The sequence below is a fragment of the Chinchilla lanigera genome, unplaced genomic scaffold, assembly GCF_000276665.1.
Source record: "Chinchilla lanigera isolate Chin_1 unplaced genomic scaffold, ChiLan1.0 scaffold00179, whole genome shotgun sequence".
In the NCBI taxonomy this organism is placed as follows: Eukaryota; Metazoa; Chordata; class Mammalia; order Rodentia; family Chinchillidae; genus Chinchilla; species Chinchilla lanigera.
In genome coordinates, this window is record NW_004955580.1 from 610100 (window position 1) to 634877 (window position 24778).

At 63.0% G+C, this 24778-nt stretch overlaps 2 protein-coding genes across 2 annotated transcripts in view; both read right to left on the reverse strand.

The window, feature by feature from the left end:
* Positions 1-12: 12 nt before the first annotated feature.
* Renbp (renin binding protein) lies at positions 13-4920 on the reverse strand (the record flags this gene model as incomplete). The annotated part of the gene is given in 11 exon segments (XM_013509702.1): positions 13-97; positions 166-253; positions 2378-2509; positions 2862-3037; positions 3121-3202; positions 3394-3630; positions 3853-4025; positions 4168-4243; positions 4371-4446; positions 4545-4654; positions 4818-4920. Coding segments are annotated over 10 exon segments (1232 nt in total), but the record flags the coding sequence as incomplete, so codon positions are not given.
* Positions 4921-6377: 1457 nt separating this feature from the next.
* Positions 6378-24778, reverse strand: part of Hcfc1 (host cell factor C1) — a 20373-nt gene continuing 1972 nt past the window's right edge. The window contains exons 2-26 of the mRNA XM_005414175.2: positions 20538-20686; positions 20213-20373; positions 19632-19840; positions 18936-19020; positions 18288-18394; positions 17102-17281; positions 16669-17028; positions 16407-16567; positions 15737-15934; positions 15277-15501; positions 15039-15143; positions 14599-14818; positions 14298-14440; positions 14041-14179; positions 13646-13866; positions 11918-13331; positions 11537-11700; positions 10526-10970; positions 9982-10302; positions 9773-9891; positions 9538-9675; positions 8951-9136; positions 8226-8526; positions 8041-8104; positions 6378-7927 (exon numbers count right to left, since the gene is read on the reverse strand). Coding sequence (XP_005414232.1) covers positions 7888-7927; positions 8041-8104; positions 8226-8526; positions 8951-9136; positions 9538-9675; positions 9773-9891; positions 9982-10302; positions 10526-10970; positions 11537-11700; positions 11918-13331; positions 13646-13866; positions 14041-14179; positions 14298-14440; positions 14599-14818; positions 15039-15143; positions 15277-15501; positions 15737-15934; positions 16407-16567; positions 16669-17028; positions 17102-17281; positions 18288-18394; positions 18936-19020; positions 19632-19840; positions 20213-20373; positions 20538-20686 — 5855 coding nt within the window. The 3' untranslated portion in view covers positions 6378-7887. The remainder of the gene's footprint in view (positions 7928-8040; positions 8105-8225; positions 8527-8950; positions 9137-9537; positions 9676-9772; positions 9892-9981; positions 10303-10525; positions 10971-11536; positions 11701-11917; positions 13332-13645; positions 13867-14040; positions 14180-14297; positions 14441-14598; positions 14819-15038; positions 15144-15276; positions 15502-15736; positions 15935-16406; positions 16568-16668; positions 17029-17101; positions 17282-18287; positions 18395-18935; positions 19021-19631; positions 19841-20212; positions 20374-20537; positions 20687-24778) is intronic.

A 24778-nucleotide genomic window follows, 5' to 3' on the forward strand; every position in this document is an offset into this window, starting at 1 on the left:
GGGGTGCAGGGTGCGCCGGAGTCCGGGGTGCGGCGGCTTAGCAGGGCACCCAGCATCTCCTCGCACATGGCCAGGCACCTCGGCACGTGGAAGCAGCCTAGGAGAGAGGCGGCGGGTTGGGAGGGCAGGGGTGCGCGGGGCCGCGAGCCCCTACGCCCTGCTCACCTTTGAAAGGGCCCCCCTTGATAGTGAGCGCGACTTTCCCCTCCCGGTTCAGGTAGCCAAACCATTCGCTGTGGTCAGGATCGCGAAACTGGGTAAGAAGGAGACAAGTGTTAGCCAGCGCCGAGGTCCCCAGTGCAGCGCAGCAACACGGCCCCAGCCTGGGGAAGGAGCTGCCGGGATAGAGGACCGGGCCGGGCTCTAGTCTGGCTCCTTGAGTGCTACTTAACACGGACACGTTGCAGCGGCAGCCCCGGGAAACTCTGTAACCAGCGACGCCCGGCAGACTTAGGCTACATCACACAGAGCCCTGCTCCTGCCCGGCTCCCCGCGGCTGCTCCTCTGCCAGCCCTAGTGCCCAGCTGGTGCCCAGCAGCTCCCAATGCGGCAAGTGGCACCTGTACAGACTCCAGGGTGCACCCGGCCTCAGCCACACCCTTCTCTTTCCGTGCCAGTGAAAGTGGAGCGCCTTCTCAGGTCAAGAACACACCAGTCGGGCCAAAACGAACTATCATAGCCCTGCTGGGCCTCGTGGCGCACCCTGTCAGCCTGTCATTCCAGCACTCGGGAGGCTGAGGCAGGAAGACTGCCGTGAGTTCAAGGCCAACCTGAACTGCACAGCAAAGCCCAGTCTCAAAAAATTAATTGAAAAATAAAAACAGCTGTTTCTCAGAACGATCATACAAGACCAGTAACATCAAAGTCCACTGTCAAAGTTTCCCTTGAAATTGTGGCCCCCGAGAGGTGGCGTATCCTCCCAGAGTGGTGCGCCAGGCCTCTCTAGCCACACTACCTTTGGAGTGACAGCTTGTGTCCTTTCTGATTTTACTACTTATTCGGAGACAGGAAGCTAATACCCCAGCACAAGAAAAAAATCAAAATCCCCCATGTTTCTGTCCCGTTTGTCCTGTGTAGCGTAAGTTTGCTTTCTGAATTGTCCTGCTGCTGCTCTGTGGTCATGAGTGGCCTGGGGGCTTTGTAACTGTGTAGTGTCCTCTCTTGTTGAAGTACATCACATCCCGGTTGCATTTCACAGTGGCTCCTGGTAGCCCTCTTGAAACCATACTGTGAAGACATCCCAGGCTCATCAGATGCCTGGGAGATGCATAGGGAGACCTGGGCTGGATGCCTGGGCCAGGGTCTTCAAGAGCCCCTGCAGGAGCTTCTCCATTGTTCAGGCGTCAGGGGGCCCCTGGCTGCGTCATCCTCCCTCATCCTTGGTGTCTCCGGTGCTGCTGCTCCTGGGCTTTCCTCTCTACTCGGAAGCTTACTTTGCATCACGGCTCTTAGCACTGTCTATGTTGTTTGGTTTGGTTTGATGAGACAGGGTCTCAGCACAGGCTGAACTTGGAACTCAGGGTGGTCCCCTGCCGCAGCCTCCTGAGTGCTGGGCTGACAGGCGTGTCCCTATGCCCCACTGTTTGTTTTTGAGACAGGGTCTCAGTATGGAATTTGAACTCACTGTATAGCCCAGACTGGCCTCAGCCTTCCCTGCTGGGATGACAGGTGTGTTCGACGATGCCTGGCTTTCTTTTTTTTTTTTTTTTTTTGTTTGAGACAGGGTCATTGGGAACTCACAGGCATCTTCCTGCTTCAACCTCCCAAATGCTAATAGTGTTCCTGGCTACTATCATCTGTATTTTTTTTTTTAATTTATTTTGGACAGGGTCTTGCTATTAGTTCAGGCTGGCCTTGAACTCACTTAGGTAGCCCAGGCTGGCCTCGAACTCATGGCAATCCTCCTGCCTCAGCCTCTCGAGTGATCTGTATCCTTATGACACTTGAACACATGCAGCCAGCCCAGACCTCTCCCTTGTCAGTGTGTGTGCATGTGAGGTACTGGGGATTGAACCCAGGAAGTGCTAAGCTACACCCCTGGTCCCTCTTAATTTTGAGTCAGGGTCTGAATTGCCCAGGCTGGGCTCAAATTTGAGATCCTCCTGTCTCAGCCTCCCAGTTGCTAGGATTACAGGCCTGTACCACCCTGCCTAGCCCTCCCCTTCTGAACTAGCCTCACTCCCAAGGCCACCAGCCTCCCTGTCCCAAGGCCATGGAGGCCCCCTGCGGGTACTCCCCAGACAGCCTGCGGGCCTCTTGTGCCCCTCAGCACCCTGCACAGCGCGCCCTTCCTGGGGCTCCACAGGAAAGAGGCCACGCTGGCCCTAACACACAGGAGGCCCAGGAGGTGGGGCTTCTGGGGCCCTGCACTGCTCACCTGGCGGAAGGTGTACTCCGCCACCTGCTTGAAGAGGTGCAGCAGGGCAGGGTCCCCGCTGTCTCTGTAACCCATGAGGAAGGCGATCATGGCTTCGCTGTGCGGCCACCAGAGCTTCATGTCCCACTCAAGCTGAGGGCAGAGCAAAGCCGAGTGGCCGGACGCCCTCCACGGGAGGTGCAGCCCGGTGGTCTCACTGGCTCAGGCGCCTGGTATCTTGGGGTTCTGGAAAGCCCCTCAGAACGGGGCTGGTTAGGTGGCCTCCTGAAAGGATGAGGCTCCCCCTGTTGCTGCAGAGCCTGGGCAGGACAGCTCCTCATCCTCGTCCCCATCCCTGTCCCCGAGTTGCGCCGCAAGGCTCAGCAGCATCATGGGCACCGCCAAGGCCCAGTCGGCCAGGGAACGGTGGCGTTCAGGTTTCCCGTGTGGCAGGGGGCCAAGCCCGTGGCCCCTCTAAAACAGGGCTGGTGGCAGGGTGGCCCACCTGGGTGGGACAGAAGCCATCGGCGTCCTGAAAGTAAAAGAGGCCCCCGTGCTCGGGGTCCCATCCAGAGCGAAAGGGCAGCAGGAGGAACTTCTCGATCACGTAGGCTCGAAGCTCAGGGTCACCTTTCCTGCTAGCATAGCTAAGCAGGAACCAGCCTGCCTCCAGCGCATGACCTGGGGAGGGGTCTGCATGGATGTGGTGCCTGGAAGTGCCAGCCCGGGTGGCACCTGAGCCCCAGGCCCACTTCGCCCCTCACCTGGGTTCTGGTGTCGGCCCAGGCAGCCAGGGAGCTCCTGGCCATCCTCAGACACATTCTCCAGGACAGCGCAGCCATCTCTCTGCGGGGGAGGGGCAGGAGGTGGCTCTGGTCCCGGCCCCCTAAGTCCCAGGCCAAGCCAGGGTGAAGGCTGGTGAGCTCAGTGCCCCAGGGCCTTGGGAGGGATGCGGATCAGGCCCCACCTGGGCTCGGACCCCTCCCTCCCTCCAGCCCCACCTTATCCCCCAGGCACCTGGAGGCACCGTCCCCAACCTGGACGTGCAGCAGAATCCTCCGGGCGCACCAGTCCCCCAGCTCAGCCCATCTGCCCACCAGCGCCTCGTCCTGGTCCCCGTCCCTGTCCCCGAGTTGCGCCGCAAGGCTCAGCAGCATCATGGGCACCGCCATGGGCTCGGCGGCTGGGGTCCCCGCGAGCTGGGGCCGGCCCAGCCCCGACGGGTCCTCCCGCACCCAGCGGACGATCTGGTCCATCATCTCCGTCGCTTCCCTCTGCGGGGACCAGGGGAAGGGGGCGGGGGCGGGAACGGGGGTGAGGGGAGGTCGGGCGGGGGCTGCGCCCTCTGCCGGGTCCCCAGGAACCCGCGGGGGCCCGGAACCCGGCCCGACGTGGGAGCGCCCTGTCCCTCACGAACCCCAGGGAGGCTTCCCGGGGGCTCCCGCTCTAAAGGGCGGGAGGAGGGGAGCCCCTAGTCGTGGTCCAGATGGAAGCACCTGGTAGCGTGCGTCCTCCGTCACCTTCCAGAGCGCGTCCATGGCCATGGCGTAGAAGCACTCGCTGAAAATGGTCCGCTGCACTTTGACGGGGCGGCCGTCCCGCGTCAGCGCGAAGGCGCACTTCTGCTCGGGAGGCGCCACCCGGGCGCAGCGCAGCAAGAACTCGCCACCTGGCGGCCGGGGCGGGTGTCGCTCTGGAGTCGGGGGAGGGGGGGGCGGCCGCTCCCCGGCGCCCCGCGCCCGCGCCCTCGCATGGAGTCAGCACGGTGAGGCCCCGGGAGGTGTTGCTCGGGGCGGGCGGGCGGGGGGCACCTGCTTTCGCGGCATCCAGAAGCTCCGGCCGGCGGAAGCGCTCGAACTTGCGGTACAGGTGACAGTACATCCACACCTGTGGGAGCGGGGAGCAGCTGCGGGAAAAGGACTACTGGGGGGACGAGCTGGGCACGAGAGTGGGCTCAGGCGGGAGGACACGGTCGCCGCACAAGAGCAGTGGGGCTGGCTGGGACGTCCCCTACCTGCCTCCCCTGCAGCCACACGTACTTGAGGTCGTCATACACCCGCCCGTCGCGGCCCAGGCACGTGAGGAAGCCCCTGTGGACGCGCAGGGTCAACGGAGAGGGAAGGAGGCCTGCCAGCGTCCCGGGAGTCGCCCCGGGAGAGGCAAGGGCTGGGGACGGCGGGCTGCGCACCCGTGCTCCGGGTCGTGCGAGTGCGCGGTCCAGAAGGCCACCACGCGGTCCAGCTCCTGCGCCATGCGTTCCTTCCAGGCCTGCAGAGCCTCCCACTCCTTCTCCATGTCCTGGGGGGGGGGGGCTCAGAGCTCGAGGCACCGCTCCCCACGCGCTCCCCCCCCCGGGTGCCTGCCCGGGGACCTCCCGGCCTTGCGCGGGCACCTCGCCCCGCCGCCCGCTGGGCGCCGGGCGCCCCAGGGTCACCAGCGCCCCGACGGCCCCGCCACTAGCCTGTCGCGTTCCAAGACGCTCACTCCTCAGTCCCGCTCCTCCAGGAAGCCAGGCAGAGCTGGTTGTGGTCCCGTGACAGTCACTCAGCTGACCAAGCTGCGCCCCACCCCTCCTCGGGGCGCCGGGGGGCCAGGGGGCGGGGCGGGGGAGGAACTCGTTAGCCCCGCCCCCGCGCTCCGGCCCGGCCCAGACCCTCTGGCCTCGGATCTGGCAGAGAGGCTCAAACGCCTGGCACCCAAGGCCAAGAGCTTCCCGGTGGGCAGAAGGGGTCGGGGGCGGGTGCCGAGGGCCGAGACCAGGCTGGGCGGCAGAGGTCACGGCCTCCGATTACTACGTTCTCCAGCCGTTTCTGCGGGCCGCGCTGGGCACCAAGGCCTGCCGCTGGAGGTCGAGTGGCTAGACTGTCTCCCAGCCGCCTGCTCTGGTCCACATTGTGCCCAGTGGCCGTCCAGCTCTAATCACAGGCCACTGTCCCTGTCAGCGGGCCGCCTCCAAGCTGGCCCAGTAGAGTCGGAGGTCCGCGAAGGATCCGCCTCCAGGAGAAGCAGGGCTGGTTCTCCTGTTGATGCCACCCCAGGGCCATGGCCCCACTCCACCAGGTGGTCTTCTTGCAGGCCGTGGCCGTTCCACTCCGGCTGGCCATGCTGACTCTCTGACCCCACTGTTGCCCGTGGCAGTGCTTAGGGACAAGTGTGGTCCCAAGACCTGCAGGGGCACCCGACCCGGGGTCCCAGCTGACACAGGCACGGCATTGCTGATGCTGTAGCCACTCGTGTCCTCCCTCACACATGCCACCGCCTCGCCCAGGCAAGGACTGGGCCTTGGCTCAGCCTGGGTTCCCAGGCTCCCTCTGCCCTGGGCCCAGTGGGTAGGGCTCCGTCCCTGGCACTGGGCTCCCCCTGGCCAGGGTGACATGGCCCTGGCTGCAATCCCAAAGCTACAGGCTGAGTGGATGGACACCTCAGACCCTGTGCGATGCGACCAGAGCCAGAGAAGTGGGAGCAGGCCACCACCTGGGCAGGTCCTGAGTAATGCAAGCCACAGTGCTTTGGGCTGAGGTAGGGCGCCGCTGGTACTCATTCCTGCCTGGGTGAGGGGGGCCACAGAGGCAACGAAGTGAGGGATGCTGGTGTGCCCCCCCCCCCCCCGCCGCCTTTTTTTTTTTTTTTTTGGACTTTTTTTGACACAGGGCCACCCCCCCCCCCCCGTGCTTCTCAAAAGGCATCAGACCCCCTGCTCTAACCTAGCAGGAAGGGCAGTCCCGCCCACCAACCCTAGCCGGGCCCCTGGCCGGAGGGGCTCAGCAAACCCTGCCCCTTGTTCTCAGGGCCTGGCGGCATGAGAGAGGGCCCACTCCCGCAGGACCTAGAGTGCCCACTGCACACCAGGTGTGCGGCCTCCTGCGCCTCGGCCAGCACCAGCACCTCGCTGGCAGCCAGGCCTCAAAGGGCTGAGGCCTTGGGGCACTGCAGGAGTGAGTGGCAGAAGAGCTCATCCGGGACCCAGATCCCCACTTCCTCTCCAGAGGCCGTAGGACACCCAACATAGCAAGACACCAGATTGTTTTTTTCAAAAAAAGTCTTTAATTGTTCAAAATAGCACAAAACGACATCGCACTATGGTAATATTGAGTCACGGGTTACTCTACAATAGATGAACGGGTGGTACTGTTCTCAGAAACAAGAGAAATCATAGGGCGCTCAGGAGAGGGGACGGGCAAAACAATGGGACAGGCGGGCTCCAAGGCGACTAAACGTGACAGTTTCCACAGCGAAATATACTATAATACAACAAACCAGAGGCCCTGGGGGTTTGGCCGGCGGCACCACCTCCACGCGCCTCTGGCAGAGATGGAGGGGCCGGACCAGCTGTCACCTAAACCCAGCCAGGAGGACCACTAGCAAACTTTGCTTGCTGCCCCCAGCTGCAGTGGGGCAGAGCAGCCCGACAGGCTCAGTGGAGGCGGAAGGCTGGGCCTCCAGGAAGTGGGGACAAGGCCCACCTGGACGGGACGGGGCAGTGCTGTGAGCCCAGTCTGCCCTGCGGTCCCTCTTGGTAGGAAGTGCTTGCCCCAAGGGCGGTCCCACAGTTCCACTCCTAAGTCCCAAGAGGCTGGGGACAGGCACAGCCCAGGGCAGTGGCCTACTCCAGGCTCCAGACTCCAGACTCCGAGAGGGAGGGAGGGGAGTGAGCCAGTCAGCAGGAGGAAGGAGGCCCCTTCTGCACCCCTCCAGCCCTAAGCTGCCCCCACTTTTCCTCTACAAGATCCCTGCCAAGGGTTAGCCAAGGAGAAAAAAGTTAAAAACTGGGGAGAAAGAAACATTCTGTACACAGCTAACAACAACAAAAAAGGGACAAAGCCCCACACGCTAAGGCTAAAATTACAATAAAAATGTTAACTTCATCAATTTCAACTTAAAAAAATACAACAAATGCAGCAGTTGGTGATGTGGCCCCCAGCGTCAGGCCAGGCAGGGTGGAGCCGGGCTTGCGGGGGCCACACTGCGCCCGTGGGTCGGAGGAGGGTGACACCCACTGCTCAGGCCCTGGCGCCCCATGGCCCCTCTTTTGCCTTCCTTTTTCAATAAAGCGGGAGGGAGGCAAGCGAGGAGGAACGGGAGAGGGCCTTGGAGAAGAGGGGGCACGGGGGTGGGGTGGGGTGGGGGGTGGTGCTAAGCCTGAGGGAGGGGCAGGAGGTGGCTGCAAACACCAGGTGACAAATGAGAGAGAAGCAGGCAGACCCGAAGCCCCCACACTGAAAGCGAGGAGCCACAGAATGTGCGCAGCCTCTGAGGTGGGTTCGGTGGGCCCTGCTCCTCTGCAGGCCTCTGAACCCCAGCTTGCTGTGCCCGTGGGCAGGTGCAGAGGCAGAGGCAGGTAGAGGAAGGGGCGCACTTTCACAGGCAAGCTGCTTCCCGGCGGCGGCCGTGTGCTTTCTTCAGGCCAGAGCAGAGCCAGCGAGGAAGGGTGGAGGCGGTGGTGGGGGAGTGCAGGAGCCGGGCGGGCAGGCGGGCGGCGACAGTTCCTGAAGCGAGGGGTCTGGGAGGGTCTCAGTACGGCCAGCTTCCTCTCACTGACCGTCCGCCTTTGACTTCTTTGGAGCAGATTTCCTTGGGAGGCGGCAGAGAGTGTGCATTAGTGATGGCGAAGGCCCACACCCTGCCCTCCAGAGTGGCCGAGTCCTCGCCCCCCTGCCAGGCTCCCAGAGCGGCTCTCCACCTACATTTCCGGAGAGGACATGGGCCGCTTGCTGGCCGGCTTGCTGCCCGAGCTGTCCTTACTGGTCTCTGGAAGGGACAGGAGGCAGGGGGGTGAGCATTTCTCTGCCAGAGGTGGAGTTTGCTCTCCTGCCCCTGCTTCAGCCGGGCCCCAGTGGCCACGGCAGCAGCCCCGGGATACACGGCTCACCTTGCAGCCACCTGACTTGCGTGGCGGGGCCGTAGCCCTTCTCGTTGCGCGCAGCAATGCGGAAGATGATGGCAGGCTTGGTGGTGTAGTCGATGTGCGCATTGGACAGGCTGGAGGACTGCACCAGGCACGAGGGGCTGGGCCCGCAGTAAACACGCATGAAGGCCAGCTGCGCCGGTGCCGAGCTCTTGGGCTCACCGCCCGCCTGCGAGCTCTGGATGGCCAGGTACACGGAGTACTCGATGATCTTGCCCGAGGTCACAGAGGGTGGCTCCCACGTGAGGTGAGCACCGTCGGGACTCTGCAGGTGGAGAGCACGTCCGCTCAGCTCTAGCTCGCAGCAGCCACCGCAGCCTCTGCCAACACGGCCTCTCCCAGGACCGTAAGTGCCCCTGACTGCGCGTGCATCGGAGCCCCAACAGCTTGAGGGAGAACTGCCCCAAGTGAGGACTCAAAACCACCTCCCTGTGCCCCCTGCTCCTGGGACTCGTCCCTTAGCTTTGGCAGCTGGGCAAGGAGCTCACAATGGACCCTGACCCCAGGGACATTTCTAGGCCAAGAACAGAATGCACTCAACAGCACAGGGCAACAGCCGCCAAACTCAGAGGTCAGGGAAACGGCTCTCCTGGTCCCCTGGGCACCCGATGACTGAAACCAGCCGGTCGCCTTGCCCCCACTTGGGACCTTCCCCGCAGGCCCCACACCTGGCCCCTAGCAAGACTCACTTTGCTGATTTTAATGGCACAAGGGGCCCCCGGGAAACCCGGCAGGCACGTCTTAAATGCGGAGATCTCACTAAAGGGCCCTCGGCCACAGGCGTTGATACCGGCGACACGGAACTTATAGGCTGTGCCTGGTTGTAGCTCCTGTTTCTTCAGCTGGTTATAGTCAGGGATGGTGCCCGAGTCATCCTGGAGACAGACGGAAGGGCAGCAAGCCTGCTGTGAGGTGGCAGCTTTAGAGGCTGGGGATGCAGCTCTGTGGGCTTCCAGCCCCGGGCCCCAAGGTGGCCGAGGGAAGCAGCAGCGCAGGCCCACAGCACGCTGTCCAGCTAGCTGCCTGCAGACACGCAGGGCATACAGAGAAGAGGCCACGAGCGATGAGGGCACAGGAGGGAAGGGGAGGTGGACCGAGGCTGGGCGCAGCCAAGGGGACACAGAGCCCGGGCTTCCTTCCGCCAGTGAAAGGACCTAGCTGCACTGGGTGCACAGGTAGCCCCTGCCCTGAGCCACAAGGCCAGGTTTCGCTTGCATTACTTGCCTCATGACCAGAATCCACCCACCCAAGGGAGCCAGGGCCCAAGGACACTTACATCCGATGGGACAGCATCATCTGGCGGCAGGAAATAGTGTGTCACCATTACATTAGTGCCCTTAATGACCCCCACATCAAACCACTGGTTCTCCTTCTTCACAGGGGCTTTGCTGGGTGGCGGTGGCAAGTCTGACTTCTAGAAACCAGAAATGGAGAGATCAGGCAGGCCCTTGGCCCTTGGGGCCTGGAGGTGACAGGCACTGCGTCCTGTGACCCAAACACTCCCAACTCACCACACCCAGCGACTCGATGCCATTGGCCACTTCGGTCAGGGTAGCTGCAGCTTGCAGCTTGGCCGGGCTGGCGACCACAACCGGCTGGGGAGCCACGAACGTGTTGGACGGGGCCAGGCCTGGGAAGAAGGTGCCGTGAGTGGGCAGGCTCTGGACTCCGTGTGCCCCACCCTCGCCAGGGAACCCAACTCCAGTCGGCCCCGGCTTACTCTCAGTGGCTGTGGGGGGCAACAGGCCCACAGTGCTGGGGACGGCGCCAGCCAGCTCGTTGAGGCAGTTGCCCTCGATGGCTGGGTCGTTGAGGCTGTCGGCCGGGGCCAGTGCCTCGGTGGGGAGATGGTGCTGCTGCTGGGCCTGGGCCTGCGCCTCCTGCAGCTGCTGCTGCTGCACCAGGGCCGCCAGCTCCTGCTGTGTCAGCACGATGGGGATGGTGGTAGCCTGGCCTTCCTGGCCCTCAGCAGAAAGGTGGCCCAGCTCTGCCTGTGTCACGGCCGCTGCCGCCTCGGATGTGTCCATGGGCTCCCCAGTGCCTGCTCCAGGGCCAAGGAACAATACTACTCAAGAAAAATGATGGCAAGCCTGGCCCTGGGGACAGAGACGGTGGCCCCAGAAACTTGTACCCTGTCCCCTCCACCCAGTTCTACCTTGGCCACCATCTGCCCGGGGCCCACAAGGCCACTCGTGTGGGAAGCAGCCCTTCTCCCCTTGGACTGCCCCGTTCGCTGGCTGTCACCTACTCACTATGGCACTTACCCATGACAGCCTGCTGTGCGGCCTGCAGCACAGCCTGGATGGCCAGGGCCTGGGCTTCCTCAGTGGCCGCAGCCTGGGCAGCTGCCTCGGCGGCAGCAGTCACAGCCAATTCCTCAGGCGTGAGGCCTGTGACCATCAGGGTGGTGGTGCCTGCCTGGGCCTCGGCCATGAGCTCCTGGGGAAGTGACAACTGGTCTACTTCAGACTGCGTGGGCTGGGGGGGCTGGACCACCACAGTGGCCACCACGGCAGAGCTGGTGGGCTCCTGCCCTGAAGACGGGTCCCCTGTGCTGCTCAGGTCCACGGCGGCCTGCAGCTCTGCAGGTTGGGCGGCGGCCAGGACCTCGGCTGACTCCCCCATGAGAGGTGCAGATGTGGACTGCAGGAGCTGCCTTGGTGGCAGCTGCTGGCGGGGCCCAGGGGAGACCTGGAGCTCCTCGGGGGGCTGCAGGTGTCAACAGCAGAGAAGAGCACGTCAGGAGCTTCTGCGGTCCCATGGCCAGGCCGGCGGGTGGGGTGGGGTGGGGTGGGGTTCCGTCAGGGATGAGAGCATCCGGAAGGGAGCCTGCTCACCCAGGGGAGCAGAGCAGGGACACCAGAAAAGGCAGCAACCCTCATCTGTCCAGGGGGCCTTGGCGTCATTCATAATGGGGCCATCCCGACGCCACGCTCCATGGGAAAAGGGACTGGGTGAAAGGACCCCTTGAGTGCACGCGTGCACTCACACACACTCCCGTCAGCTCTAACTATCCTCAAGGGGGCCTTGTGGGCTGGAGCAGTGGGCATGTGGAACCCAGCGTGGTGTACCACAGTTAAGTGACACACAGCAGTAGGCAGGCGGCTGAGGACTGCAGCCTCCTTTCCCCACGTGGCTGCCTTTTATGGTCTGGAAAAGGGACCTGCACGGCGTCCTGTGCAGTCCAAGAGCGACACCTGGTGTCCCGCCGTGGAACAGCATGGCCGGAGGCACAGCCGCCAGGCAGGAGATGAAAGGACCCTCTAGACTCTTACCGGCACTGAGGGGCCTGGGACTGGTGTGGACTGTGTCACAGTGGTGACCGCCCGTGGCAGTGTGGAGGACACAGTCGTGGTGACGGCGCTGGAGCTGGTCATGTTCACGCTGTCGCCTTGGGTGCTCTCCACCTCTCCCTGATCACCGGCGGCTGGTGGGGGGTCTGTGGGGGCGACAGGAGAGAGACTGGCTGGCCTTCCCTCGGCTTTACTGCTGTGGACTTCTGCCACCAAGGGGACCAGAGAGAAGGGACACTCCCGGAGACCTCCACACGTGGCCGGCACAACAGGACCAGAGGGCCCACCCGCCCCATCGGAGTGGCAGCCGCAGCGCCAATGAGACCCTGGTAGGGACACGAACAGGCCAGCTGCCTCACCCACCTTGGTTTGAGCTCATGTTCGAGGTGACGGTGGTGGCTGTGTGCGTGGTGCCCGTCTCGTGAGTCTCACAAGGCGGGTTGGAGCACACCCTGTGCGTCGGGAAGGGGGCCAGCAGCACAGCCCCAGCCTGGCTGGGGGTGGCGGGCACCGCAGCGGCCTCCAGGCCGGACTCTAGGGTCCTGCACGAGGGGCCAGCGTCAGGGAGCGGGGTACCCAGGCCCACGGACATGGTGGTGCCCGTGGAAGTGGTCTGGTGTGTCTCGCAGGGGCGGCCGGCAGGGGGCTGCTGCCCGCCTTCGGGCTGGCCCACAGCACTGTTGGAGGTGGCGGTGGTGGCCGTGTGTGTGGTGCCCGTCTCATGGGTCTCGCAGGGCGGGTTGGCGCACACCCGCTGGGCGCTGCCCGCGTTGGAGGTAGTAGCGGTGTTGGTGGTGCCCGTCTCGTGGGTCTCGCACGGCGGGTTGGAGCAGACCTGGGTCACGGTAGCGGAGGGGCACAGCGACGCCTCCAGGGCGGTCACAGTCACAGAGGTGCTGGGCAAGCCGGCCCGTAGGCCCTCGTATGTAGGTGCAGGCAGCCCCCCAGGCGCGCCAGGCTCCCCGCTTGGGGCACTGGCTGTGTGGACATGGTGCATCTCTATCTGGTGCCCCAAGAGCACGTCCTTGCCACTCAGTGGGGCCACCTGCACTAAGGCAGGGCCGTGCCCCCCCACGCACGGGGTGCCAGTGGCCATCACAGTCATGGTGGTGCTGGTGGCGCTGGTCTGGCGGGTTTGGCACTGGGGCTTGGCGGAGCCCTGGGCCCCCTCCAGCACCCCAGGAGCCACAGTGATGCGGACCACCGTGGGGACGCCCGAGGCACGGTGGGCATCACGCTGCTGGCCGGTGCCGATGCCGGACGTGGCCGTGGTGGCGGTGCTGGTGGTGCCCGTCTCGTGGGTCTCACAGGGCGGGTTGGAGCAGCCGTGCTGCCCGGCCATGTTGGACGTGGCCGTGGTGGCGGTGTTGGTGGTGCCCGTCTCGTGGGTCTCACAGGGCGGGTTGGAGCAAACACGGACCACGCTGCCATTCTGCTGCCCCACAGTTGAGGTCACGAGAGAAGCAGTGGCCTCCTGCCTGTCACAGACGAACTGCACTTGGGTGGGCTGAGGGTGGCCCCCAAGGTTAGCCACAACAGTGGTGGTGGCGGTGTTGGTGGTGCCAGTCTCGTGGGTCTCGCAGGGCGGGTTGGAGCACACCAGCGTCACGGTGCCAGGCTGCACATCGCCCTGGCCGGAGTCGGCGATGGTGACCGTGGCCGTGGGCTGTTCCGTGGTCGGCGAGGCCAGGATGGACACGGGGAGGTCATGCACAGGCTGGGCCTCGACCCCACTGGGTGCTGTGATCAGCGTCACCTGGGTAGGCTGGGAGACGGGCTAGGGGCGAGAGCAGCAGTCAGTGCCCATGCGCCGCGACTCCCCACCCCCGCCCCAGCCTACGTAGTCACCAGCAACCCCGCCTGCCGCTGCCCAGCGCTGCTTGACCCTCTGGGGCCGAGGCAGAGCGGGCAGAGGCTGTGGGGCAGGGAGCAAACACGCGGAGATGGGTGCCATACGCTTGTGAAGGTGACTTGCCACTTACAAGAACGACCCTAGTAATTAAAAGACGCCTCACTGAAGCAGTCTACGGGACAGGGAGCGCGCAACGAGCCACCTCTGGCTGCGTGCTGTGCTGGCCCGGGACACCCTACCTGCATGGTGATGGTGGGGGTGGTGAGCCCGCCAGCGGCTGTCAGAGTGGTCTGCGCAGCTGACACAGTGATGGCAGTAGGATTGATCACCTGGCTTGAGAGGGTGGCAATGGTGCCCAAGGTGGTGATGGGTGTAGCCAGGGAGGCGCTGGTGCTGTGGCCCCCGGCTCCAGCGAGGCTGGTGGACACGGTGCCTGTCACGGTGCCCAGCGTGGTAACCCCTGCGGGAAGAGAGGAGAGGCAGGGTGAGGCTGCTGTGGCCACCTCTCCCCTGCAGCAACTCGGCCTGGCCAAGCAGAGGCCCAGGAGCCCTGTGCTCCGGAGAGGCAGCTGTGGAATGCCATGTGGGGACAGAGCTGAGCCACCGCTGAGGCTCCGGCCTGCAGGCTACACACCTGTGGTGCCCTTCACAACCAATGTGGTGACGGCTGGCTTGACGGCGGAGACGGTGACAGGGGTGACCAGGCGAACGCCTCCCATGGGCACCGTGCGGAGGATGGTGCCTGGCTGTCCAGGGGCCCCCTTTAGCACCACCTAGAACACCACAGTAAAGTGCCACCAACATCACTCCTGGGCCTGTCGCTATGACAGCATGCTCTGCCTAGGGGGACTGTTCCAGAGCCTGGGCGGGAGGCGGCCATGCAAGCCTTACCTGAGTAACTCCTTGCTGCCCATGGCCAGTGGCGATCTTGGGGACAGCAGTGATGATTTTGGCAGGTGCTCCAGTTCCTGAGGTCATGACCTTGGTGGTTATAATGGTGATGGGGGACTTGATGCCAGGACTGCTGGTCACGCCTGCATGGGAGAAGGGATCCAGGGAAGACAGACTCCACGAGGCGTCCACGGCCCCATTTCCATCGTGCCCCTTTCTAAGAAGCTACCCTGCTGCCAGGCCCCTCTGCAGCTTGGAGGTGCCCCACCCGGCCCTGCCACGCCCCACCTGTGGCCCCCACCTGTGGCCCCCGCCTGGGTGATAATAGCCGACATGGGGATGGTCTTGATGATGGTGGTGGTGCCTGGCTTGGTGGTGCTGGGGGAGACGCTGCTGATGCCCAGGATGGTAGGCTTGGTCCCCGCCCCACTGGCCTGCGTGGTGGTGATGATGGTGGTGGGCTTGCCATCTGCTGAGGTGACCAGCTTCAGGATTGTCCCCGCTGGCAGGGGCCCTTTGGTCTGAAATAGTGAAGCGGGGGTGAGTGGTACAGGCCCGGCGCTCCCCAGCTCAGGGGGCACGTGGGTTCCATGAGTGGGGGACAGAGTAGGGGGACCCTGGGCCACTTGCGCTAGCTGGACCCTCCGCAAAGGGGGACACGGGTTGTGCAGAGCCCATTGCTCATCTCATCCATGCTCACGGGCTGAGCGAGGGATCCTTCTGGCAGGATCACGAGCTCACCTGGATGATCTGCGTCACGGGGCCGGTAGAGGCCTGGCCTGTGACTGCTGAAGTCTGAACTGGCTTGGTCTGGACCACAGACATCACTTTGCCCAAGTTGGAAATCTAAAATGAAAGGATGGAGCACAGAGTGAGCTGGGCACCAAATGAAGCCCAGCCTCAGCCGGGCCTCTCTCAGAGCTGGCCCAGGCACCCAGCCACCACTGGCCATTGCCACAGCCTGGCAGCTGTCACTCACCAGAGCACTGCCTCCAGGGACAGAGATGGGACTCTTCACCAGGGTGATGGTCTTAGTGACACCACCCACCACTGTGGTCACCACCTGAGCTTGCTGGGCCACTGTCACAGTCCCCGACTTGTGCACCGTGATGATAGGGCGGGTAGATGTGTTGGCGGCAGAGGAGACAGATGTCCCCACTTGGGCAGCTGCAGTCTTCAGCATGCGAGTAGCGGGGTTGCTCACCTGTGACGGGGGCCGAGGCGAGTGACAAGCGAGCAGAGACCAGGCCACTGCCCGTGGTGCCCTAGGCCCTGGCTCTACCCCTCCCTGGCTGCACAAAGTTTGGCCCAGGACCTTAGCCAAGGCCACCACACCCCGAAGGGCAACCGCTGATTCCACAGCCCAGGCCCACAAGTCACAGCTGCCGGTGCCATCACAGCGAGCAGGAGCCACTGGGGCTGAGGAGATAGGCCCTCACCATGACGGGAGAGGAGGCCACCTTCACGGTGGCCGGGAGGGTGGTGGTGCCTGGTGTCACAGCCACAGTCTTCACGATGGTGGTGCCCGCCGGGACACTCAGAACAGTGGGTGCCGAGGAAGGAGGGATCTTCTGGGTGGCGGCGGCGGCAGCTGCCAGCGCGGCCATCCCGCTCATCTGCGGGTTACTGCCAATCACCTGTGGCGGGCATAGGGCATGAGCCACATGGGCACTGCCAGCCCCTACTCCACAGCCGAACTGGAACGTGCCACACGTTCAGCGGTAGCCTCAGCACTCTCTCCTGGCCCCCACATGCACATGGAGGGCACCTTCCACAACAGGGCCAGCAGCCCCGGTGTCAAGTGTCTTTTTAGAAGACCAATCATGGCTCAGTGCTAGGGTATGCACTCGGCAAGTCCAAGGCCCCGGAGTCCCCAGGGCACCGCCAACTCCACCGATACCCGGGTCAGCTGCAGTCTGCCAGGTTCTGCTTGCAGGCTCCAGGGCTGGGAGGCCCACACCTAAGATGCCCCAGCATCCTCCCCATGCATGCTTAGGCCCTCTGAAAGTGCCACCCTATCGTTCTCTGCTGACAGCCCGCCAGCACTTCAGGAGGAAAAGGCACACGACACGCAGCACAGGGTCGCCCAGCCCAGCCCCAGCTCCTCACCGTCCCCTGAGCGCTCTGTGTGGGCACAACCATCCGGACGCCGGCAGGCAGAGAGGTCACAGTGACAGGGGCTTTCCCAGCCTGGCTGGCAGGTCGCATGGTGACCAGTGGGGTTCCTGCAGTAGCCTGCGGACCAGTCACTTTGAGAACAGCAGGGACACCTGATGAGAGAGGGTGCCAGCCATCAGCAAGGAACCTCTCCACACAGCCCCTGCCCCGTCCCCCGCCAAGCTGAACATGCAGGCCTGGGGCACCCGCATACCCTGAGTCCTGGCTGCAGTGGGCACGGAAATAGAGCTGCCTGGCACCGTCGGCAAGACCTGGATGGTTGTGGTGGTTGGCGGCGCTGCGGCAGCCTGGGGCAGGAGCGTGATGCCTACTTGGGTCAGTGGCTGCATAGCAGGTGCAGCCGCTGCCGGGGCAGGGCTCTTGGGAGGATTGGCAGGCACAGACGGGACCGGGTTGGGTGTGGGGGAGGTGGCAGTAGCAGCCGTGGCAGGAATGTCGTATTTCTGGAGCTGTAGAAGGTAACTGTCGGCTGTTGCCACCGCCCCCCAGCTCACCTCTAGGGAGTTGGTATTGGCGCGCACCAGCTGGACCCGGGCCGGTGAAGGTGGCTTTTCTGCAAGAGAACGCGGCCAGTGAGGCACACGGGAATGGGAGCAGCAGGGGAGCCCGGGCGGCTGGCAGCTCACCTGTCTCCAGGTACCAGAGGTCCTTGCAGCAAACCTGGTTGTTCCAGGCCTTGCGGTAGCCATCACGCCCACTCCAAATGTACAGGCGGGTGTTGATGGCGACGGCACAGTGGCCAGCTCGAGCGCGTGGAATGTTGTCCTCCAGCGTGTCCATCAGAATGGTCTCCCAGGCCATGGTGTCTGCAGGGGAAGGTGGTGGGGTCAACAGGGAGGGCAGAGGAAGCTACCCCACCGGTCCCAGTTGCCCCTCCCGTCCTCTCACTGCTGATAGGAAATTAGAAGACGTTGCCAAGTCACTAAGTTAAAAACAAAAAACCAACTCTGCCCAGCAAAAAGTCATAAAAAGTAACAGAATAAAACACAAACAACAAACTTGGAAGGTTTCCTGTGTGGCACAGCGATTTTAAGTCTTATACATCAAGCAACAGCCCACAGACATAGATGGGCAAAGGAACCCTAATTCCCAAAGACACACTCCCTTTGTCACGACATGAGCAACACGGACTGAAAATGCACAGTGCCCAGCAGCTGAGCTCGCCCACTGCAGCAGGAGCTCAGGGGGAGCCGGGACTGGGGGCCAGCATGCAGGGAGGGCAGCTCCCGCCACAGGGCTGCAGGCTGGCCGCCAGCTTCCAGGGCCCGAGGCACCACCAGGAGCATGTGCTCTGGGAAAGCCTCTGCGCAGGCCTCTGGACCTCTAGGGTGAGCTTTCTTTTCCTTGAAACACTCTCATTATGCTGCTCAGGCTGGTCTTGCACTTGTGGGCTCAACGTCTCCTCAAATCACGGGGATTACAGCAGATGCCACCGAGCCTGCTACGTACTCCCAGGTCTTTACCCTTGTAGTATACTGCATGGAGTGTGCATCACGCACGGATAGCCACAGAGGAAGTGCCTGTACCGGCCGTGAGACCACAACACCCATTTAAAAAGACACCCTGGTCACTGTGCAGGGATGCAGTGTGACCAGCAAGCCACCGCTGCAGGGGAGGTGTGTTGAGGAGTCCCTGCAGGGGCCCTCACATGAGGCCCCAGCCTACAGGTACAAAAAACACTAAGAAGTGAGAGAGGCGCAGTTCCAAGCGCTGCCCCTGGACATTGCTGGCTTTCACCTCCTGCACACCACAGCTCTCAGGATCAAGGGGTTCAGCCTCCCGCAGGCCACACCACGCCCCAGGAGGCCATACCCAGGTTGAGACAAGCCAGGGTGTTGGTACACTTCCACTCCTTCTCGTGCGTGGCCACCTTGACGTCATCCATGACCAGGGGCACCCAGCCACCAAACACGTACATTCTGGAGAGGGGAAGCAGGAGAGGACTGTAGAGGAGGAGACAAGCCAGAGGCTACCTCTTCCACCCAGGAAGTCAGGATGGGCTTGGTCCTGCAGCTCTGCCCAAGAGTCCCCAGGGTGTCCCAAATGTTCAGACGCCAGGTCACTCTCCAGCGAGAGACCCCACTCAGCCCACCTAAAGCACGCCCTGCTCCCACCGTCCCCATGACCTTGGTGCCCACACACACAGCTGCTGGCGTCCAGAGCCCACAGTGGGCTGCACCCTCGTCAGTGCCCAGGCAGGGCCTAGGGCTGGGTGGTGGCATTTGCACTGAGCTACAGCCCCAGCCCTTTCTTGCTTTCTTCTGTGTTTTGAGCCAGGACCTTACTAGGTCACCCAGGCTGGGCTGGAACTTGGGATCCTCCTGCCTGGGCCTGCCGGTGCACCAAGATGACAAGCGTGCACGCCACGGCCCCTCCGCCCCAGGACCATCTCCTCGGGGTCCCCAGAGCTGAACGGATGCCAGCCAGCCAGGAGGCGGCCTCCCTGGGGCTGCCACTCACTTGTTTCCTATGGTGGTCGCGGAGTGGAGACTACGAGGGAGCGGGGCCACGCCACTGAGACTGGGTTTGTTCCACGTCAGCGTCTCTGCAGAGGTGGGGAGAGGGTTGGCCTGTCCCTGCCTCTGCCTGCTAGAGCCCCCAGCACAGGATTCCAGGCTTCCTAACCCAGCCCGACTGTCCTGGCATAGTTTGTATCTCTCTGGGCCGGGCCCTTGTCTCCATGGAAACCATGCCCTGCCCCCAGCATCCTGCAGATCACGCTCCAGGAAGTGCTGTGCCAAGACTGCACGTACGCTGTTCCCCACTGCTGCCAGCTCTGAGCCAGGAGGGCAACAGAACCGATACCCACCCTCCCAGCAGCCAACCTTCCAGGACATAGCAGCCACCCCCAGGTCACCAGCTCAAACACTCCCCAGCTGCGCGAGGGTCTGCGGCATTTGACTTGGCGGCTGTGCTACTCGGCAAATAGACCGCCATCGCTGGGCCAACAGGGACCAGTGCCACTAAACTGAGTCCCCTCTAGAACTGCGCTCTCCTTATCCCTCCTGTAAGCCAGCAGGCAACCAGCCAACTGCACCCCATTCTTCCTTCAAAGGGGCACCACCAACCTAAGGCACTGGGTCCTACCTTAGGACCGGCACACCCCACCTCTACCCCGTGGGAGGGCAAGAGCTAGCGCAGCTGTGGGCTTCTTACCAATGTCAAGGGTCCAGAGGTCCCCCAGCCTGCAGCCGCTCATCCCTCCATAAATCACCAGCTTGGACTTCTTGTTGTCCCTCTCAGTGTAGACCACAGCAGTATGGGACTCCCGGGGTGGGGGCAGGACCCCATAAGTGATGGGGATGTCCCAGGCTACCACTCCGGAGCCGGGCCGTAGCTCCAGGATGTATAAGTCGTTCAGGTACCTGGATGGAAAACGGGGGAGCTACAGCCAGCCACCACAGCACGAGGCCTCACTGGAAGGCCAACAGTGAACACCATGCTCCTCTACCTTCGCCCCAAAGAGGAGTCCAACCGGAGCAGTGGGACAGACCCCACCATGCTCTGAGCCACTGCCCCCGGGGCCTCCCCAGAGTCGGGTGCTGTGCAAGAGGACCTCCTGACAGGGCCGAAACGCAAGGCCCACTGGGTTTTCAGAGTTGCAAGCCGGATGGCTCCTCAGGGCTTGTGTAAAGCCATGCTGGGAAGGGGCAGGGCCCCGTGGACTTCGGGGAGCCCCGTGCCTCTGTACGCAGACCCATCTCAGTAACGGCCAGAAGAAAAGAGCAGAGCCTCACCTCGGAATGTTGTTCTTGGGGTCCTCACTATCGTTGGCCAGACCCCCAAACAGGTAGCATTTGTTGCCCACGAGGGAGAAGCTGTGCCCGAGCCGAGGACATGGAGGGGGCCCGTTTTTGGGTGTCTTTGCTTTGAGTCTCTTCCACTCCCAGCGACTCGCCTATAAAATCAAGACTGGTGCCTAGAGTCCCAGGGCGAGAAAGTCGCCTGGGCAGGAGGTGGCGTAGAGGGCACTACCAGAGTGACTCTGACACTGGCTCTTGGGGGGTCCCCTGTCACCAGGCTGTCCCACCCCCACAAGGTGGCGGGAAGGGGCCCTGTCACCTGGAGCTCGTAGAGGTCGTTGCTGTACTTCCCATACTCCACCATCCCGCCGAACACCAGCAGGCGGGTGCCGTCGCAGACGAAGCCATAGGCCGCACAGCCCGGAGGGATATCCCCTCTCACAGCTGGGATGAACCACTGGTTGGTCGCTGGAGGACAAAAATGAAGATCAGGTCACACCACCTGGGAGCATGGGACCATTCTGAGTCCCCAGCCTTCCCACACTGGCCACCAGCCACTCTAGCCAAGCCATATGCCACAGTTGTGGTCCTCAGACTGCTGCCAGGGGCTTGCAAGTACCCTGTTTCCCGTCAAGGTCACACCAACAGGCAGGAAGCTGCTGAGCAAGATAATTCATCAGCTTCTGGGAATTTGGCCACTGACTTCCTTCCCCGACCACTTGGAGGAGCATCGCAAATAAACCTCTGTGCCAGCTCAGTGTCGGGGGGCATGCCTGTCATCCCAGCACTCAGGAGGCTGAGGCAGGAGAATCATTGGGAGTCCAAGGCCAGTCTGGGCTACGCAATGAATTCAAGGCCAGCCTGAACTGCACAGTGAGTCCATGTCTCAAAAAATCCAAAACCAAAAACAAAACTGTGCCCACAGTGCCCTCTCCGGGAGCCACACGCCTCATGGGGGGGCGGGGGGCGGGGGCCGCAGCTCCCACTGTCTCTTCCCACTTCCAGCGCCTCTGTCTCCTAGGTGATGGTCTGCAGGCTCAGCAACAGTGGCACCCCTCCCCCACCAGCCCGCCTACGCCACTCCAGATCTTTCTCCAGCCAGAGGTGGCAGCTAGAACAGAGCCTTGTGTCATATCAGAGGACTCTCCGAGCCTCCAGCAGCCTGGTGTCTGCCCCTCTGCCCAGGCCCATCGTGTCCCTCCCACCTGTGGTGCCAGGGCTGTCTGCCAGACGATGTGCCACCCCCTTCCAAACTGCGCTCTGCTGCCTGGGGGGTAGGTCAGGCTGTTCCAAGGGGAGGGCAGAGGAGGTCTCCCAGGAGCTGCTTCCCACAAGGCCAGGGGCGCTGGGAGTGCAGGAGGAGCAACTTTTTCCCTGGTCAGACTCTGGAGCAAGAGGCCGCGGTCATCTATAGCCCGACCGGCCAGCGTGAGGAGGCTCCCAGGTAGGGGAGCACGTAGGCCCCGCAGAGGCAGAGCCCCTTCGCCGCAAGCGCCCAACAGCTGTTTAGCTGAGTCACTGAAGCCCAGCTGCTGCCCATGCCCTCAGCCACAGGTGCCCTGTAATTGCTAATGGATTGATTACTGATGGTCGGCTTCTGAGCCCCAGCCGTGCTGAGTGCACGTGGTGCGGGGTGTGGGAGGCTCGCCTGAGGATTGTTGCCATTAGCTGAGAGGCAGAAGGGGAAAGGGATAACGAATTTCTCCTGCTGGCCTGAGTTACGTCCTTGGTTCTAATAAAAGGCGATTGAGATGACCAACAGGGGCGAACTACAAGAAACCGGAAGCAAAAAAAAAACAAAAGACTACAACTCTTAGCAGAATTGCCCCATCTACGTCCCCCCTAGCATCCGCCACCACCTCGCTCCCCAGACCGGCAAACACAGAAAACACCAAAAACGCCCCAAATCCACAAACGGACCAAGAAGAAAAAAAAAACAACAAACAGAGCCATGCTGCAGAAGCCAAGAAATACCAAAACCAGGAACACCAACGACCTGACAACATTAAGACCAAACTAGACCACAAAACAAGCACAACGCCAGCCCGAACTGCCAAGCAAGACCGGCGCGCAAAAAAACAAAGGAAGCCTTGCTGGGGTTTGGGGTGAAATCCTGACCCAGTTGGTAAGGTCAGAAATGACCAGAGGTCCCTGGGCTCCTTCGACATTGTAGAATTGTCCAGGTAAGGCAAGGCCAGCCCCCAGCCCCATCAAGAGAGCCTGTGGGGGCGCACCCCTGCTGCGGGAGCCAGGCCTCTCCGCTTCCACGGCAAGCCCCAAGCTTGCCATCTCTCAAACTATCAGCTGCCCTCTGGCACCCCCAACCGCCCAGCGAGCACTGTGCAACCCAAGCCCAGGCCTCCAGGCCACATGTGCCCTGGCATGCTGCTGCCCTCCACACTGCCACTTAGGAGAGGAGAATTTGGACAACTGGTAGGAGCCTCTGCTCTGCAAGACCAAGGCAGGCTTCTATCCGTGCCACTGGCCCTCCCACCCACTTCCAGGCTGCCAACTCCATTTGTAGTTACTGCTGTCCCACCCGCCACCTCAGGGCTGACACCCAGCAAGGCAGATGTAATCGTCTTTTTCTTTTCTTTTTTTCTGAGACAAAGTCTTAGTATGTAGCCCAGGCTGGCCTCAAACTCCAGTGATCTTCCTGCCTCTGCCTCCCAAGTGCTAGGATGACAGGCATCGTGGTTCTTTTGTTCCACCTGTCACATCAAAGCAGAGGCCCAGGTGCCGCCCTTTACCTCCCATCTGGCAAAAAGGTCGAGGACCCTCTCCCAGAAAGAAGAAGAGCACCCTGAAGAGCCCAGCACCAAGCCGAGCCAGAGGGACTAGGGCAGTGTGTGGGAAGGGCTTTCTCAGAAGAGAAGGTGTGACACCTGAGCGAGGCTTTGAAGGGTGCACGGGATGGGCTTTCCCTAGGAATGAGGCGAGCAGGGCCAGGCAGGAAGTGACCGAGAGAGGCAGGCGGGGAAGCAGCGAGGCCAGACAGGACACCAGCTGCACTTGGTGAGCAACTAGTACAGGGGCAGGGAAACAGCGGCCAAGGTGGTGGTCTAGCTTGTTAACTGAAATAGAAGACAGGCAGGGAACAGTCCCAAGTGTCTGGACTTCCACCCAGCCTACCAACCACTGGCAGGGCGACCCTGGACCTGTCACTTTCCCCTCAGACAGGACCCCCGCCTCTGCGGAAACGAAAGGAGGATGGTGCGCTGGAGGTTTTCCAAAGCTCCTTCCAGCCGAAGCTTTGAGCCCCCAAGCGAAGGCTAGAGCCCCGCGGCAGGCAGCACCTTGGGCAGTGGGCCAGGTGGGCAGCGTGTACCCTAGCCAGGCAGGATGGCCTGGTGACCCTAAGGCCTCCCAATGGACAGTCAGGGGTCCCCCAGCCAGCTTTCTCTCCCAGGCACACAGTGCACACCCCAGGCCTGGTCACCCCACTCTCGGCACTGAAACTCTCCAAAGACAAGGGTGCAGCCCCAAGCGCTGGAGGCCGAGGCCTTGACCTCGCGCGAAACAAAACAAAGGCCCCAAAACCGAGGTAAGCAGGAGAGGCGGCCCTGCCCTGCTGGCGCCCAGAACTGCGCTACACATACAGCTGGCAGCAGGTGGGGCAGAGCGGGGCTGGCGCGCTGGGTCCCAGCCGGGAATTCGGGGCAGCTCCGAGAGCACCGCTCTGGATCCCCGGCGGCCGCCCATCCCCGCGGGGCAGGGGCCTGTGCCAAGGTGATGGACATCTCCGCAAAGGAGCAGCCCAGGCAAGCCCGCAGCGGCCGTGGGAGCAGAGCGTGACGGGTCCCCCGGCCTGGGCCGCTTTCTAAAACCGCTTCTCCCGGCCAAGGGCCTCGGAACAAAGTGGCTCCGAGGGAGGAGTGGAGAAGGTGCTGCTGCTCGCGGCCCGCGGCCCGAGCGTCGCTAAAAACAGCCCCGCCACCTCGAGTGCCGGCCCCGCTCCTGGCCTCGGCTTGCGGCTAATTCCTGCCCCGCAGCTGCCAGGCTGGCACGCCTCGACTCCGCGCGGAGGCCCCGCTCCCCGGAGGCAACAGGTGCCGCGAGCGGCAACACAAAGGATCACCAGCCAACCGCCGCCGATGGAGACGGAGCGGCGCGGCCGGGGTCACCTCCGCGGGACAGAGCGGCCTGCCTGCAGGCGGAGTCCTCAGACCCTGTCCCTGCCCGCAGAGCCCTGGGGCCCCGGAGGGCAGTGCGGGCGCGACGGGCTCGCGAGGAGCGTGCGGAGGGGGCGGCGCTGCACGCAGCAGCCCCGCTGCAGGGAGGGCGCTTCCCGAGGACCCCCGAGGTCACACACGCCTCGCAGCCTCGACCCGACCGCCGGCCTCTCGGGGCCAAGGCGGGGCGCCGCGGCTGGCAGGGGGCCCTTGTGTTGCTGGGTGTGCAAAGGGTCCGAGGGGCGGCCCGGGAGAGATGCGACAAAGCCGTGGCCGACAGAAAGGCGGCAGGACACCGAGCGCAGACATGGCTCCCGCGAGAGCCGGCCGGGCGGCGCAGGGGCCGGACGGCAGCCCGAGCTCGGCGTGGGGGAGCGAGGGGGAGGCG